This window comes from Alnus glutinosa, chromosome 7, assembly GCF_958979055.1.
Source record: "Alnus glutinosa chromosome 7, dhAlnGlut1.1, whole genome shotgun sequence".
In the NCBI taxonomy this organism is placed as follows: Eukaryota; Viridiplantae; Streptophyta; class Magnoliopsida; order Fagales; family Betulaceae; genus Alnus; species Alnus glutinosa.
Window position 1 is genome coordinate 25,942,312 of NC_084892.1, and position 19,057 is coordinate 25,961,368.

Consider the following 19,057-nt stretch of genomic DNA (forward strand, 5'->3'; position numbering starts at 1 on the left):
TCTATTCCATTTAAATAATCTTTAAATTAAATATTAGGGATGAAAAAAAGAGAAAAGTGAAAACATTTAAATATTGTTTCAAACAAATACTAAAGGGAAGAAAAAGATTTTTTATATATTAAAATAATGTTAAAAAAAATAATTTTCCTTCCATAGTACAACAATAAAATCTATTCAAAAAAAAAAAGTTTAAGAGTTTTTCCTGCTCTAAGAGATAGAATGGAATAAATTTGATCGAAGCTTGCTACTGGCAAGTGCTCTAAAGAGTTAACTACTGTCCAAATACTATCATAGAATACGTGTCAAATACCTGTTAATATGTGATTAGCTAGAAAAAGAGCTGCACGTACTCTATTTTAGTACGACCACAAGCTAATAAATTACTTTTACTCAATGTACTTTTCGTTTCTGATAAGTTTATTGTATTTAAGCTCGTTTAAAGAATCATACGAGAAATTACACTTAGCCCTCGAAGAACTACTTTATTTGTTACATACTTCTAATACTTTTTTATAAGATCTTAACGGAGGAAGCAAATACAATAAACATAATACTTTATAAATTTAAAATTTAAAATTTATGTTTTAGAGGTTATCAACTTTCAACTTCCATCACTTTTCTCCCATATAATTTACATTGGATTTTAATTTGTACATTAAAGCTTGTTAGTATTCTAATGAAGAGAACATAAGTATTTGCATCTAAAATCGTGAACTTATAGTCATATGCTAGATGAAGGATTGGCCCTTCGAAGCGTTAAAGTGTTTCTTTATTGCTTTTTATTTACATTTTATTACTCCCAAATACCTAAGCTAATTGAGTAATGCTACATATCATCCTTGTATCTCATTTTTGTCCCTCCAAAATTGATGCAGTTCTTAAAATTATCATTGGATCAAAATTCAATTAATATTGGTCTATCATAAATTTAATGATGATTTTGAAAGCCACATCAATTTTGGAGGACAAGAGAAGGACACAAGGATGATATGTAGCATTACTCAAGCTAATTACAAGTTGGAAATACTAAATGGAAACACTAAAATTGATATCAATTTGAAAGTAATTGGTGTTGATTGCAAGTTTAAAAACTAATGAGACCAAATTGGCCCCAACATTAAAACCGGAGGTGTTAAGATACAATCGCGGATTATGATTCTCTCAAATTATTTTTTCGAATTAGAAAAATTTCGAGTAGATGATCGATTGTAAGAAACCACATATGAGACCCACTTAACTGGATAAGTGGTTGGATAGCCTAATTTTTATTTAGTCATGTGAGTTCTTCCAAACCTTCATTTTGGACAATGTCCCCCAAACTACCAAAAATTGTCAACGTTCTTCAATGATGAAAATACCCTTAATAAAATAATAAAATTCAAAAAATAAAATAAAAAACTAAAACTAAAAAATAAAATAAAATAAAAAGAAATACATAAAGACCAAAGTGGCCAAATTTTAAAAATTTTTAAAAAAAAAAAAAAATCATTTTTTTAAATAAAAATTTTGTTTATTTTTTAAGAAATTAAAATTTTTTGTTTTTTGTTTTTTACTTTTTTTAAAAAAAAAATCATTTTTAAATAAAAATTAAATTTTCTTTTTTAAAAAAATAAAAAATAAAAGTTATTTTTTTTAATATATAGGGGTGGTACTTTTGTTTTATTAAAAAAATTATAAGGTTATTTTTGACTTTTTACTAACCTTGTAAAGACATTGACCATTTTTTAATAGTATGTTGGAGGGGACATGACTGCTTATCACTGCTGAGATATCGAATGATGTAGCAGTATAATTTATGAAGGTGCTGAGATACCGAATGATGCATGGTTTTCATACTTTTGACGTATCCATTGTGTAGCTGCACTGGAAGTCTCTATGCAGCCGCCGCCAACTAGTCCATAATTAAGATTAACCAATTTGGTGCTTACAAAAAAAAAAAATAGTATTTTTCGACATTCGAGAAGGTACCAAATATATAGAACTGAATAACAAGCAGAGAGGCTTAATTATGGGCCAAGTAACCTCCGAGATCGTTGCTCTATAAAAGGGCATCAAACCCAGAAGAGCTAAGCATCTTAAAACCAACACATACTCTTTGAAAGGGAAAGAAAGAACCAAAAAGTGTCGTAATGGCCGAAGAAGTGTTACTGTTTGGCACTTGGGAAAGCGCCTTTAGTCGCAGAGTAGAGATGGCTCTGAAACTCAAAGGAGTCGACTACAAATACATCGAAGAAGATACAGCCAACAAGAGTCCTTCCCTTCTCAAATACAACCCCGTTCACAAGAAGATTCCCATGCTTGTACACAATGGAAAGCCTCTCGCCGAGTCCCAAGTTATTCTCGAATACGTTGATGAGACATGGCAAGGCCATCTTGTAAGATTTTATCTCCATATATGGCCTATATGCCACATAAGGAAGCATTTATTAATAATTTAATAAATGAATAGTATATACGGTATTACGGTTAGGTAATTTAATTAATTTAGATTACCGTAATGGAATCAATTAATTGATTTAAAATCAACCTTGATGGGAGGAACAATACGGTACTTACCATATTTGAGGGTCCCTGACCTAGCCTATAAATAAACAGCCTGTGTACACCATCAGTACGGCAATACAGTCATAGGCATAGGTTAGAAGATCCCTCAAATAACATTTTCTTGTTCTTCAGATGGATCGTGGAGACGCTTGAGCAAATATGGCTAGAGGTAAGCCTGAATCCTGTTTTATTCGTTTTCCGCTGCGCATGTTAGATTAAATAATATGTTGATTATTTCTATCACATCCCTTATTGCCCAAACATCCGTACGAGAGAAACGTTGGCCAAGTTCATAGAGGACAAGGTAATTGTCTTTTCTCGCTTCCTTCAATTATAGACACTGTTTAATTATCTTCTAGTTTTTGACAATTTCAATTTTTTTTTTCTTTTTCTTTTTTGCAGTGCGTGCCTGCGGTGTTCAAGGCTACGAGTTGTGAAGAGAAAGAGCGCAAGAAGGCTGTGGAAGAAGCATGTGAACTTTTTGAGTTTCTAGAAAATGAGCTAAAGGAAAAGAGGTTTTTTGGGGGAGAGAGTATTGGAATGGTAGACATTGTTGCTAGCTTCATAGGCCTTTGGCTTGATGCTTTTGAAGAAGCTTGGGGGTCAGAGTTTTTGACAACAAAGAAATTTCCCAAACTTAGCAGCTGGAGTCATGAGTTCGTGAGCAACACTGTAATCAAGGAAAGTCTACCTCCAAGAGACAAACTGGTTACCTATTTTCAAAATCGCCTTGAGAGCGCTAATGCTTCCAAACAGATGAATTTGTAGGTGCCATGCATAACAATCCATCACTCTGTTAAAAATAAGGTTTATATATATATATGCAATTTCATGCTATTCATCGGTCAGTGTACTGAGTCGCACTTGAATCTTCCGATTATCATTTCAGTGCAGATATTACATACCCTTATTTCTTTTTCTGCTTTTCTTTTGAAAGATCGTTCGAAATTTTACTTGGATGCTCTTGTATAGAGCTCGCCATTGGGCCGTTTAATTCCCACCCTAGCAATCGTACTAAACTTTCTAATATTGGTTCTTACAAAGTTTGGATATGCCTGAACCTTTCTCATGAGTTAGGTATTGGTGTAGTTTGGTAAAGAGTTTTGTCTTGAATTTTTTGTATGAATAGTAATAAACTTTGATTTGATATGATATAAAGTAAAAATAAAGTTGATTTTTATTTTTATTTTTTTTTAGAGAAAAGTGAAGAAAATTGTTTGGTAATAGTTTTGAAAAGATGTTGACTTTTTTTTTTGAGAAATGAAAACATTAAAAAATACACGGTCTCCCAAATTTACATCCATTTGACACTTAGACCACCAAACTTTAAAAAGTAACACTTGACCCCTTCTAACTATCACTTTGTTATAGTTAACACTATCCGACCTCTGCTAGCATTTTTCATTAAATTGATGAAAATGTGTAGTGTTGTGATACGCACGTGACTTTTTTGGACAAAAATTAGCCAAAATGCTTCCTCTTCTGAGAATGCTTAGTGGAAATTGTCCTTAAAAAACTATTAAGAAAATAATGCTCCGTTTGTTTCGACGTAAAATGGTTTTCGTCGTAAAATAGTTTCAGGGAAGTCATTTTTCTGGAAAATATTTTTCGCCGAAAGCATTTTTCGGAGTTTGGCGCGTACAGAAAATTACAAATATTTTTTATATTTTCATTCAAACATATTAACCTATAAAAATTAATTTTTATTCAAAACATATAAAATAATATAAAAATCATCGATAACGAGATTCCGTCACTGACCGACAAGATTCTGACCATTTTTACAAATTTTACTTGATTTCGGTTAATACAGTCAGAATTCAAGATAATGGCCGGAATCCGGACAGTTTTGTCGGAATCTGGGATGGCTGGATTCCGGCGAAGTGGCCGGATTCCGGCCATCCCGCCGGGTTCCAGCCAGAGAGGCCGGATCTGGCCAGATCCGGCCGGCATCTGGCCGAAATCCGGCCTCTCTGGCCAGAGCCGGCTGGGATCCGGCCAGAGCAGGCCGGCTCTCTGGCCAGACCGGCCGGATCCCGGCGATCTGGCCGGATCTGGCCAGATCCGGCCGATCTGGCCAGAGAGCCGGCCGGCTCTGGCCAGAGAGGCCGGCCAGATCGCCGGAATCCGGCCGGTCTGCCCAGATCCGGCCAATCCGGCCAGATGGTTGCCGGAATCTGAGCTGACCGGATTCCGGCGAAGGTGGCCGGATTCCGTCGCCAGATTCCGACGACATTATCCGGATGTTGTCCGAATTCGATACCGGCAAGATTTCGATGGTGGTCGGCTGCTTAAACGTGAAGGTCGACTGCGTTGTTTAAAATAAATCGACCGCGTCAGACGTCTTCGGAAAATGATTTACGCTTTTAAAAAGTGTAAATCATTTTCCGAAATTTACTAAGCATTTTTGGTCAAACAGAAATCATTTTCCGGTTGACTATTATTTTCGCCCCTACCAAACACCGGAAAATACCGAAATCATTTTCCAGAAATTATTTTACGTCGAAACAAACGGAGCATAAATATAACAGAATAAAATAAAAACCAAAAGGGTGGGGGTAGTTAAGAGTAATCATAAATGTCATATAAGTGTCTATCAAGTGTTCATCAAAAAATGATGTGGCTTTTAAAATCATCATTTGATCAAAATCACTATTTGATCAATCACACGCCGTGATTTTAAAAGGCACCTCATTTTTTTAGGATACTTGATGAACACTTATATGACATTTAGAATTACTCGGGTAGTTAGGCCACCTTGAAAATGGAACAATGGGTAGCTACCCACAAGCTCTAAGAATGGTTCGGCCACTCCAAAAACAAAATATTATGAGGCAAACCACCCCCACTACTCCTACCTCATAAAGACTATTACATTAAGAAAATGAATAATTTTATTGAAAATTTAAGAATGTAAAATGAAATAGCCATTTTATTAGTTATTTCTCAATTTAAGGAATAGTCATTTCCTCAAAGGCAATGAGAATGGTTATTCCAAATTTTAGATCATTATCATATACTCTAACAGTAAGTTCGCATGAAAGAATAACAAAATTTTGACTTCTAGCATTGCATCCATATGCAAGTGTATGTCGCATGTGTCTCAACCTCACCGTAAAGCTCAATCATCTTTGCTAAATAAGAAATTGCGAACTTAGTCATTTAAATTATATTTCACTTGTAGAGTCATGATTTGAATTTAATATGCTCTAATAACATGTTAAATCGCCAGTTATCTCAAAAAATTATATTAATAAAAAATTGTGGACTTAATTATTTAAATTAATACTCTAAAAATATGCAATTGCAATGGAAAATGGTTTAAATAACTTGTAATTAATTTGCCCTCTAAAACTGTCTATTTCTTCTTTTCTGTGCATTCACCCTTTGGACTTTTGGAATTGCTAGCAATGCAAACGCTTCCATTATTTGAGCGTTGGACCGCTAAGTTTCAATTACAATGTTTGTTTTTTTACCATTTCTCCACTTTTTAGAATTTTTCCTTTCCTCTTTTTTTTTGCCTTCTTCTTTTTCTTTTTTTTTCTTTTTTTTTTTTGTCTCGTTTGAAAAATTTTTATTTTGCATAAATTTTGAAATTTAAACCCAAAGCTCCAAAAAAAAAATAGTTCACGCCTAGAAAATGTTAAATCACCATTTAAAATAAGATTATTTAATTAAAATATGTGGTAAATAATCGAGTTAAGGTTCGAACTCAGGACCTTTGACTTTAATACCATGTTAAATCATCATTTGTCCTAAAAACTTAGACTAAGAGAAATAGATGAATTTAATTATTTAATCAATACTTCAACAAAAAATGGATCACATCCTGATGCAAGGTTGAGAATTTCTTTCTCATTATCCAATTCAAATTTTGTCTAGTTTTGGAACATTCTGCTATTCGGGAGAACGGGGTGAATTCATGATTATCATATTTCACGCTGATTAGTGACGATGTCGAAGTTTTTGGGCAATCAGTGGCTTAGGACGGCACTCCTTGAGTACGTAGTGCAAGAGTTCGAGGTTCTTGACGACGTTGTAAACGTCAGGTTGTTTGTGGTGGTGAAGTTTTGGATTACAGTGATTATTGTTATGGACCTAATCATGGTTAATGTATTTAATTAGTAGTAGTAGAAGTAATGTGTTTAGTAGTTGTGAATTACGTAATTGGGGTTAATTGCTTATGGGCAGTTATGCAAATGCTTTTCTATAACCTCTTCATTTCCTTAAATATAGGAAAAATCACAAAAAAATAAAAAATAAAAATAAAAATAAAAATGAATTACAAAAAGTGACAAGCAGTAGCTTTCATATTGCTTCCCTAAACATTGGAAATGTTACAATGCTATCCAATGTATTAGGTAGTGCTTTAGCTTTCATGTACATTATTTTAACATAAAGTATCTCTCTTATCTCTGATCATCTCTTGGACTTTCATTGAGATTTTGTAAAAAATGTGAGGGTTGGTAGGGAACTTATAGTTTGTAAAAATATAATATTTTAATGGTATAGGGAAAGATAAGGAAAGCAATTGTAAATTATATTTGGATAAGGAAACAAAAAGTAATTTTGTTCCTTAAATTTAGAAAAAATCAAAACGAAAGTGCTGCTAGTGCTCTTAATGGGCAGTTGTCTTGAGAGAAGTTAAGTGCTATTAGGTCTCAACCGTAGAAGTTATCATATATTGTGGGCAGTAGCGAAACTGTGTTATATTGTGGGTAGTAGCGATACTGTATTTAAAACTTGTTTAGTATTCTAATGAAGAGAAGAGAAGTATTTGCATCTATAGTTGTGAGCTTAGAGCATTTCCTTCCGATTATGTATATCTCAATTTAAAATAGCTAATCAAAACTTACTTTATCTGGTTTAGCTAATGAGTTTTAAAAGGCATTCTCTATCCGATTATCTAAATTTTCTTCTATTTTATTAAAATAAGCATTTTTACAATTAAATATTCTTTTAATTGTAAAAGAAGACAAAAGGTGAAAGAAAAATGTGAAATAAAAAGGTGAAATAAAAACAAAAGGCGAAAGAAAAACAATAAAATAATTTTAGATATGTGAATAGATTTCTCATCTATTCACAAATGGATGAAAAATCTATTTTAGCTTTTGTTTAAATAATACAATGGAGTGGGTAATTGAGGTTTTTGTTATCTATTCTAGCCTAAAGGTGAAAATATATAATTAGATGAGAATGCACTTATAGTCGTGTGCTAGATGAAGGATTGGCCATTTGAAGTGTCAAAATGTTTCTTTATTGCTTTTTATTTACAATTTAACACTCTCAAATACCTAGGCTAATTACAAGTTGAAAATACTAAATGGAAACACTAAAATTGATATCAATTTGAAAGTTTTGGTGTTGATTGCAAGTTTAAAACTAATGAGACCAAATTGGCCCCAACATTAAAACTGGAGGCGTTAAGATACTGTTAGACAATACCCCTTCAATAGCTCCATCGAATCATGAAGACCAAATCAGATCATCAAATCAGGAAAGACAAATCCCACTAATCACTCACGACAGGAACCAAATCACTTAAGCTAGGAAACTATCTCAATCACCGTATGTCATGCACTCTACAAGGAAACTCACGCTGCTACCAAATACCATGCAAACCAAGATGGCAACTCCAAGTCTACAAGGGAACTCAATCTCATTCTAACGTTATTATTTCTACTATAGACAGCTTGTCTCCAACGTTCATATTTCTGTGTATAAATATTGTAAAACTCATTGTGAATAATATCAAGCATTCTTTGTATTCCTTTTTCAAGCTCTTTCATGGTATCAAAGCATCCCTAAAGTTCACGCTATTTTTTTTTTCTCTGATCCTATGGCATCCTCCTCTTCCGCTACCACTTATGTGTTCCCTAACCTTACTCCTTTGGTTTCCCTTAAGCTTGAGGGTCCAAACTACATCACATGGTCTTTTACAATCATTCCCATACTGAAAAGCCATGACCTAATGGGTGTCGTTGATGGATCCGAACCATGCCCACCTCAATTCCTTCCTTCTACTGCTAATAAGGAAGAAGCATCCGTGAATCCTGCCTTTTCCCTTTGGGTTAAGAAGGATCAATTTATCCTCAATTGGATAAACATTACACTGGCTAAAAGTGTTCTCTCCACCATCTATGGTCTCCAGACCTCTCATCAAGTTTGAAAGTTTCTGGCCACCAAGTTTGCATCTCCATCTCGCACCCGGATTGCTCAACTTCGTCGACAACTGCAAACTCTACAACAAGGCTCAAAATCTTGTGCCGAATATGTGAATTTTGCCAAACTTTTGGCTCATCAACTTGCCACAGTAGGGAAGGCTATTGATGACGATGAACTAATCACCTACATCCTAGGTGGCCTACATCCCTCTTTTAATCCGTTTGTGGTCTCTCTCTCTCCCTTGCTACTAGGGACTCTTCTCTCACTGTTGAAGACTTCCTTACAGAACTACTGTCCATTGAACAGCTCATTGAAAACCAACATCAATCCATTGGCTCCGACCCCTCTGTAGCACTGCTCACTCACAAGTCATCCTCCAATTCTTTCCCAAGAAAGAATCGACCTCCGCCTCGCCCCAATAACACTCGGCGCTTCCCTACTTCGTTCCAGACCCTAACCCGGGCTCTTGCACCACGACAATTCTCTCCCCACAATCCCAGCAATCGCCAGGCTTCTCCTGCTCCCCGGTACTCTCCCTGCCAGATTTGTGGAAAAACGAGCCACCGTGCCTTGGACTGCTTCCACCGGATGGACTACGCGTACCATGGGCGTCATCCTCCTGCCCAACTTGCAGCCATGGTGGCTCACAATTCTGACCAACCAGAGGACTCCACCTGGTATGCCGACAGTGGCACCAATCACCACCGAACACCTGCACTGGAGAATCTCAACATCCATGAGCCTTACACTAGCTCCGACACCATTGCAGTTGGCAATGGCTTAAGTTTGCAAATCACCAACACTGGTTCCTTAACTTTCAATACACCTACTGCAAAGTTGCATATGTCCCATGTATTTCACTGTCCTCAAGCACTTGCAAATCTCTTGTCCATTAATCAATTCTGCAAGGATAATCACTGTTTTTTTATACTAACTGACTCTCACTATTTTATTAAGGACAAACTCACGAGTCTAACCCTCCTGAAGGGCAAGAGTGAAGGAGGCCTTTATCCCATCAACACTTCCAAGGTTGTTCTCCCCAAAACACGGCTGCTCAGTGCCTTGCTTGGTGTGAAGACCTCTATCAGTGTCTGGCATTCCCGCCTTGGCCATCCTTCCTCCTCTATCGTTCATGGTCTTTTGAATAAACACCACTTACCCTTCACTGGGTCCTTTTCCAATAAAGAAGTGTGTGAACCTTGTTAGCTAGCTAAGAGCAAGCAGCTCCCATTTCCCTCTTCTTCTCGTGTATCCACTGCACCTTTACAGTTAATACACACCGATGTCTGGTGCTCCCCGATTGTATCATTAAGTGGCTTTCGCTACTATGTTATTTTTATTGATGATTATTCAAGATATTCATGGTTATACCCTTTATCTCTAAAGTCTGATGTGTATGTTATGTTTCTGAAATTTAAATCCTTCGTAGAAAATCAATTTTCTTGCAGTATTAAACAATTACAGTCTAATGGGGGTGGTGAGTTTCTTTCTAAGCAATTCACTTCCTTTCTTGAAACTAATGGAATTTTTCATCGCATCAGCTGTCCATATACAACTCAACAGAACGGACTAGCCGAACGTAAACATCGCCATGTCGTGGAGATGGGACTCTCGTTACTTGCACAGTCTGGCCTTCCTCAAACCTACTGGGTGAAATCATTCCTCACGGCTGCCTTCCTTATCAACAAGCTGCCAACTCCACTACTGCAGAATTGCTCTCCCTATTTTATGCTTTTTAAACAAAACCCCGATTACTCCTTGCTTCGCTCCTTTGGTTGTTTATGTTATCCTCTATTACGCCCTTATACTTCTAACAAATTGGTGTTTCGCAGCAAAAGGTGCATCTTCTTGGGCTATGGCATGCACTACAAAGGATATCGATGCCTTGATCCCCTCTCCAACAAAGTCATCATCACCAGATATGTGGTGTTCGACGAATCCACCTTCCCTGCCAAGCTAGCCCCATCCGTCTCCCCTGCTGCCCCCTCCCCTGCCCCTGGCCCTATCCTCATCCCAGCTGAAGCTATTCCCCATACCCTTCATGACAGCTCACCTCCCCCCCTCCCCACCCCGGCTCCCCCATCCACGTTGGATCCCCCTTCTCCTTCTTCCCCGCCCTCCCCTTCCCTCTTCCCCTGGTCCCCCTACTTCCTCCCCACCACCGGCTGCCTTGCCCTCACCTCTTTCTCCACCTTTAGTTACACTCCCGGCTTCCTTACCTCCAGCCCTCCCCTCCCCTACTTCTGATCCACTCCCTATGGTCACCCGTTCCAAAACCGGTTCCCTAAAGCCTAAAGACTTCTCAGACTACAAACTCTTTTACTCTACCCGTTATCCTCTTAAGGCACTTTCAACGATGGTCACTCCTCTTGAGCCTTCCTGTTATTCTCAGGCTGTATACTCCCCGAACTAGCGGGCTACTATGGGCCTTGAATTTGATGCCCTCCTTGCCAATGGTACCTGGACTCTCTGCCCCCGCCCCCGGCACCACAACATCGTCCGCAACAAATGGGTCTATAAAGTTAAGCATCGACAAAACAACACAGTTGAGCGGTTCAAAGCCCGTCTCGTTGCCAAAGGCTTCGATCAGCGAAGTGGTATTAACTTCACTGAGACTTTCAGCCCGGTTTTCAAATCAACTACCATCCGTGTGGTTCTCGCCATTGCTGTTCACTTCAATTGGTGCATCCGTCAGCTCGAAGTTTCAAATGCCTTCCTCCACGGCCACTTAACCAAAGATGTGTTCATGGAGCAACCCCGTGGTTTTGTGGACCCTGCTCACCCTCACCATGTCTGCAAATTACATAAGGCCATTTATGGCCTCAAACAGGCACCAAGGCCTGGTTCACCCACCTCTCTCAAGCCCTCTTTGATCTCAGTTTTCACTCATCCTCAGTTGACACCTCTCTCTTTATTTATTATCATTCTAATGTTACTTTGTATCTACTGGTGTATGTAGATGACATCCTACTCACTGGCATTGACTCTGCTGCCCTACACTCCATCATAGCCCAGCTTCAATCTGTGTTTGCTATGAAGGACCTTGGCGACCTCTGATTTTTTCTCGGCATGCAGGCACATCGTGACTCCCATGGCCTCCACATTCGGCAATCCAAGTACATCATTGACCTTCTTCACAAATCCTCAATGGCAGGTGCCAAACCGTATGCTGCACCCACTGTCTCGAGCTCCAAGCTCTCGGCCTCTGCAGGTGATCCACTATCCGAGTCCGACACTAGTACTTATCGCCAAGTTATAGGTGCCTTGCACTATTGCACCATCACTCGCCCGGACATTGCATACTCTGTCAACCAGTTATGCCAGTTCATGCACTCTCCTTCCTTCGCCCACTAGGTTGCTGCCAAACGTGTGTTGCACTATCTCAAAGGCAGCGTGGATCACGGCCTTCAGTTTCACAAAGGCTCCCTCAACCTTGAGGCCTTTTGTGACGCTGATTGGGCTGGCGATCCTGATAGCCATCGCTCGACCACTGGCTTCGGCGTCTTCCTCAGCCCCTGCCTTGTCTCATGGTGTGCCAAGAAGCAACCAGTTGTCGCCCGTTCAAGCACAGAGGCGGAATACCGCACCCTGGCGACCGTCACCACTAAAGTCTACTGGCTCCGCATGCTCCTCAAAGACCTTCGTCTCTCTCTCCTTGTCCTGCCTACGATTTGGTGTGACAACATTAGTGCTCTTGCTCTCGCCTCCAACCCGGTTTATCACGCCCGTACCAAGCATGTCGAAGTCGACTACCACTTCGTTCGCAAAAAGGTGGTCAACAAAGATGTTCTCGTCAAATTCATCTCCACTCACAATCAGCTAGCCGATAACTTCACCAAAGGCTTGACTTCCGCTTAGTTTTGCCTTCTCCGGACCAAGCTCAAGGTTCTCTCCGCACCACCTTCAGCTTGCGAGGGGTTGTTAGACAATACCCCTTCAATAGCTCCATCGAATCATGAAGACCAAATCAGATCATCAAATCAGGAAAGACAAATCCCACTAATCATTCACGACAGGAACCAAATCACTTAAGCTAGGAAACTATCTCAATCACCGTATATCATGCACTCGACAAGGAAACTCACGCTGCTACCAAATACCATGCAAACCAAGATGGCAACTCCAAGTCTACAAGGGAACTCAATCTCATTCTAACGTTATTATTTCTACTATAGACAGCTTGTCTCCAACGTTCATATTTCTGTGTATAAATATTGTAAAACTCATTGTGAATAATATCAAGCATTCTTTGTATTCCTATTTCAAGCTCTTTCAGATACAACCACGAATTATGATCTTCTTAAATTATTTGTTTGAATTTGAAAAATTTTGAGTAGGTGATCGTAAGAGATCACTTATGGAACCCACCTGATTGGATAAGTGGTTGGACAGTCCAATTTTTTTATTTGGTCAGATAAGTAATCTCTCACAATCACTTGCATAAATTCTCTTAAATTCAATCCAATAATTTAAGATAATCCTACTCTACCGCCACATGGTCACAACTTTCTCATTGAGTGGGCAAACATAGGTTGGCAAGTGAAATTCCTCTCGGTAAAGCTGTCCGTGCGTATAAAATATAAATCACCCATTGTATGATATTATATGGGATTCTAAATCTCAGCCGAAAAAAAATAATGCATATCAAATTACGTTTACATATTTACAAACGACAAAGAGATTAATAAACGACAAGACAAGGACCTGAACCAGCCCGTGTCTTATGGCCATTAAAATTCTGTTGACTAAGGTCTGTTTTACGTTTATTAATTAGTGAGGCAAACTTAAATATGCCAAAACCAAATTAATTGTTCTTCATAATTGATGAGCAGAGGAGTACGTACATATATATCCAATATCCATCCATCTATTTAGTGTTCAATTATCCTCCAGAAAGGAAACTCACTTGTATTCAGGAAAACATAAAATGGATCAAAAATCAAGATCCAAATTACTGGGCAGAGCTTGAATCCTTGACGATGGTCACAGGGCAAGAAGCATGCACGATCACGTAGTTGCTCACACTCCCAAGCAGAATCCTGTTGCACAAAGGCACAATTACAATCACCCAGAAGAACACGATTGATATTTTGATTAGAGAAAAATTCAATCTTTTACCTTCGAATGGCACTAAGCCCCCTGCTTCCCATTACCAGAGAGTCCAGCTTCAGATCTTCAACAGCATCTACAAGCTTTTCCCTCGGATCTCCCCAGAACAGTTTCGTCAGAATGTTCACCTAAAAATCACATTCATACCGCCCAATAAAAGGCATAAAAATTCATCAAATCCACAGAGACATTATCAGAAACATACTATTTAACAAGAACAGAGAAAAACTCAAAAGAGACTCTAGAGAGAGAGAGAGAGAGCAAAAAACCTCTTTTTGTCTCGCAGCAGTGTCAAGCGTATCAAGAACTTCAATATCAGTCTTGACGCCGTACTTCTTCATAACTTCGGGCTCTCTGAACTCAATCAAAGGAATAAGAGCTACAAAATCCCATATCAAATTTCAGATCAGATCGAAGCCAGTAAACAGACCATGATCTTGATTATTATATTACTACAAGTAATCATTAAAAAAAAAAAAAAAAAAAAAAAGTAAATGAAATTGAGACTTACGAGAGCCAGATTTGGTCCAAAGCTGGCCACGAGACTCATCGGGGGTGTTGGGGTTGATGTGGATGATGAAAAGGGTATCACCTTTGTCGGCCAAATTATCTATAGCCCATTTCAGAGCGTTCTTGCTGCTCTTTGAGAAGTCCATAGCCACACCAATTTTCCTATCCTTTCCCATTTTCTGTTTCTAGCTTCTTCTACTTTCCCTTCCAGCAACCTCTGGTTTTTGTAATCAGCGGAAAAAAAGAATAACGGGCTTGCCGTGTGAGTAACGTCAAAAAGTTCTAAGATTCCAAGAGCCAGAGGAGAGAAAATGGTTTTGATTTATGTTAAGGGACAGGGTTTCTGTCTTTCTGATGCTTAAAGGCTACAAATAGAGAAATATGAATCATATGATGTAATGTTCCAGATGAATGCTTGTACGCTTCATCGTTGGTTGGTTTAATTGAATCAGAGCCATCACAGATCACTTGATAGTGGGACACGATTCAATAACCGTTGATGGGTATCCGCCTGGCTCCACCCTGTAGTCCCTACCAATTATGTTGTGACACGTATTACTATAATAAAAAATAAAATAACTGACTTTTTTTTAGGGAATAAAAAAATTAAAGGACGTACCTAAAGAGTGCTGGAACTAAATTTAACATGAACTTGGTTCTTCTTTCTTTTTCCAATTTTTTGTTTCAATTTAAGGTTACATTTGTTTACGTATAAAATGATTTCAAAAAAATATTTTTTTTTGTATTTTTGGGAAACCAAAAACATTAACTAGAAAAGTTTATTTAATTTCTGTAAAAAGGTTTCTTTTCTTTAAAATCGTGAACTATTTTTTGAATTTGAATTTTTTCTTTTCAAATTGTGGGGATTCATCAGACCTTTGCCAAAGGTTGTCGAAAGTCGCTGGCCATTTTTCTTTGTCACTAATTTTCTGTAAGAGCAAAATGCTGAAAAAAAAAAAAAAAAAAAAAAAAAATAGAACAAATATTTTATGTCGAAACAAACAGTCTAAGTGAAATTCGATCCTCATGTGCTCAGCTCTATAAAACCATACGTTTCACACCGGTTGACGTTTCATATTTTAAGTGGTTTCTTCTATTAGCCACTTTAAAAAAAAATATATATACTTAAAATACTCATTGTCGGTCATTATAAAATATATGTGATAAAAGTGAGTGAAAATTAACATTACTAAAAGATAAAAATAAAAAACAAAATCTAAATGTCATCAACCATGTTAATGGAGGGATTTAACTATTATTTTTAAAATTTATTGAGGATTTCATAGTGAAATTTTAAATTTTAAGAATCAAAATGAAACTTAATGTATATTTGAAGGATATATCAATGCCCCAACCCTTAAAAAAAAATATTAGCAATTGGCTTAACTTTGGATTTTTAATTCTTTTGGCCGGCGGAGATTTAACTTGTTACATTAAAATTGGCCGTGCATCGCAGCGTGCGGCGGGAAACCAACGAGACTAAGAAAGAAGACGACCACTGTTTGGTTAAGTTGAAGTTGTTGACTGGTTGGCATTACTCACGATTAAAAAAGACAAGACAAAACCTCATGCACGCCGAGGGCCGTACTATCCTTTTCATAGGCAAATTAGAGAACATACATAATTTCTCTTTAAAATATATTATTGAAGACTCAGAAAAAAAAAAATGTATTATTGAAGAAAAGAAATAAAATGAATGTCCCACAGAGAAATTCTTCCATTGGCGAAGATTTTACTTGGTTTTTTTTTTTAATAAAAATAAAAATATTAATTGATGTTTAAGTTGAGGATATTTGGATTTGATTAAAGACCATTTATTATTATAATAATGTGTAACAATTCCACTGTCATTTCTAATGAATAAACAAAGAATAAAAGTAAAGACAAAATTCAACCAGAAATTGAGTGGATGAGAAGGCATATGATTTGGTTGGGATTATTATACCCAAAATCAGAAGAGAAATTGGATTGCAAATGAAAAAATGAACAAGATAAGAACAAAATTCAAAACAAAAGATGCTACTCGGAACCTTCCTTAGTCCTTGTCATGTGCATAATATTTTCACAAAATCACATCTGAATATGAGACCTCAATAGCTCCCACAATTCCAATAATAAAATTTAGAGAAATATCAATATTGCAAAATGCTACAAGTAACTCCCGGGTGGAAATTTGTATTCGTATGTTAAATTTGAGTGGTGTCAAGCAGGATTAGAATTAAAAAAATTTGTGTGAGAGGTCTAAACCTACATAATAAATAAATACATAGATATAAAGATTAGTAGAGTAAAAAGAAAAATTATCTGAGCATAAACAAGTCATCATTGACAGAGCCATTATATAGAAAATAATATTTAAAAAACAAAAAAAAAAAAAAAAAAATGGTGTTGCCAAAGACCATCCAACCTTAGATGTATGTCTAACTTTAATGTCGAGGCATGAATATAAAATTATAGTCAACCCTAACTCGACACATTTAATTAAACCGATCAAACCCCAACCAAAACACACTAATTATGCGTTACGTTCATGGGCTTGTTTGTTTAAGGACGGAACAGAACAGCATAGTGTTATTATTGTTCATGTAATTTTTTTTATCACTTTTTTATATTTTCAACCACCAATCAACATCAAAACATTCCTACTTTTTTCACATTTTATATCACATCAATAATTTTTTATTACTATTCAAATAAAAAAATTCACTACAATATAAAGCTTTTTCACTTCTTTATACAAATTTTTTTTATTTTATATCACATTATCACTTTTTACTAATTTCAAAACTAACAACTCACTTCTCTGTTTTGTTATATACATATTTTGCCAAACAAATCCCATAATTCAAAGTTTGGATGAGCCGACAAAGAAATAGATGGGATTGATCGGTGCTTTACATTGGGATAGAAGAGGGTCGTTGTACGAAATCCAGACCCTGCTTCAAACTGGCCGGCATTGAAAAATCTGCATTATCAACTTGCTAATAAGCACATGATCATAATTTGGGCAGAAGTCCTACACGCAATTTATCTCGGATAGAATTTGCAATTAATTCACGTGTCAAGAATTTGAATGGGGAAAAATAAATCAAGAAGTAGGTGAGGATTCCCAAGTGTGTGGTTCTGGGTTAGGGAGAAAAATCAACAAAGAAATCGTCAATATTGTCACCAGGAAAAATCAGATGACAGAAGGTCAAGCCAATGATTTCAAGATTGGATACGACATTAAGCAATAATACCACATTGATCAACAACTCCTTTTTTTTTCTTTTTCTTTTTCTTTTTTCTTTTCTATCGCATATACAAATACTTATTCTAATGATTTTTCATAAGGGGATGGAAAGAATAATAACTAGAGAGTGAGAGGCTCTCCTGCCGGCATAGAAGGCTCTACAAGTGGTCTCTTCGTATGCTCTTGTATTGCTGTCCAAAAAAAAGTAGGCAGAGATAAGAGAATGAATCTCCTATTATAGGGATCCGGCCTTGACAAACCATATATCAAGCTCACGTGGTTGAGAAAGTGTAATAAAAGATCTCAGCACTTGTGGGGTTTTTTATTTTTTTACGAGAATGTTGCAAAATAAAAATAAAAAATGATCGAGGCAGCTGAATTTAAATTGAACAAACGGAGAAATAAATTATCAATAATTGCAATTGCCTGTGAAGTTGAACAAAGGCGCACCAAAAGACAAAAGATATGATATATTGCCACTTTTTGACACAATATTAATTTTTTTTATTAAACAAAAATTAAAAAATTATGTAAATGGGTTGGGGTCTGATTTTGTGTTTTTCATTTTTTTTTTTTTTTTTAAAAAAAAATCAATAATTGTGCCAATAGTTATGTGTTTAGTTGGCAAAATATTGTTTCTCAAAAGGTAACCGGGCCGGTGAAGCTTGATGCTACAGAAACAGTGACACAGCACTGATTGGACTGGTTTGAGGCCTGATCTTAAACAGGCCTCAAAGAACTCCAGCAGATTTTGAGCCTTACTTGAAAAAATCCAACAAAACAAATCCAAGACTGGGCCAAGTTGGTGGGTTAAACTTAAAACGAAATTATTATATCGTACCATTTGATTTTTGGTTACAGCTTAGTACTTAGGCATTGTTGGGAAGTGGGCCACACGGCCTGCGCCCTAAGGCCCAATATTAGCCCATTAACCAGGGTTCATCCAACATAATTATTGTGCTACATAGATTAAAAATGTCATTCAAGCCACAATGTGGGACACGCAGCACTCTCCTAACTTAGAGGATAAACTATGCTTAAATCAATGCTAACATGGGATTAATCACACGTTGAAAAGGGATTATGGAATGGAAACGGTTGTACGAGGATTACTATAACAAGTAAATCACGATCAAGTAAAGCTCAAAATTTTAACTCTATTACAATTCTCGTCTCCTAACCACTTACTAACTTAAGCATAGGAGTTATTCTCGCAAGCACCCAAACAGGCTCCATTACTTACATTTTATCTCTTTTACTTTCTATCTTTTTCATGATATAGTGAGTGTGCACCTTTTCAAAATATAAACAACCAATGATTAAATTGCTTTTTGGATGAAGTGGCTTTAAAATAATCAATTTTATTTTGGTTAATGAAACATTCGTTTTACATTCAAACTAATTAAATCAATTGTGGTTTTTGAATCAGTCTTTTATATATATACCCTATACAAGTTACCCCCCCTCTCCCAAAAAAAAAAAAAAGAAGAAGAAGAA

The 19,057-nt window shown here is 36.8% G+C and overlaps 2 protein-coding genes across 2 annotated transcripts; one reads left to right on the plus strand and one right to left on the minus strand.

The window, feature by feature from the left end:
- The first annotated feature begins 2,129 nt into the window (after nucleotides 1-2,129).
- LOC133873381 (probable glutathione S-transferase) lies at nucleotides 2,130-3,312 on the plus strand. The gene is made up of 2 exons (XM_062311093.1): nucleotides 2,130-2,375; nucleotides 2,947-3,312. The coding sequence occupies exons 1-2, from the start codon at nucleotides 2,130-2,132 to the stop codon at nucleotides 3,310-3,312; spliced, it is 612 nt and encodes a 203-aa protein (XP_062167077.1).
- Nucleotides 3,313-13,498: 10,186 nt separating this feature from the next.
- LOC133873079 (universal stress protein PHOS32) lies at nucleotides 13,499-14,687 on the minus strand. Its single transcript, XM_062310798.1, has 4 exons — nucleotides 14,330-14,687; nucleotides 14,088-14,197; nucleotides 13,828-13,946; nucleotides 13,499-13,748 (listed from the first exon to the last, which is right to left on the minus strand). The coding sequence occupies exons 1-4, from the start codon at nucleotides 14,502-14,504 to the stop codon at nucleotides 13,661-13,663; spliced, it is 492 nt and encodes a 163-aa protein (XP_062166782.1). The 5' UTR covers nucleotides 14,505-14,687; the 3' UTR covers nucleotides 13,499-13,660.
- Nucleotides 14,688-19,057: the final 4,370 nt, after the last annotated feature.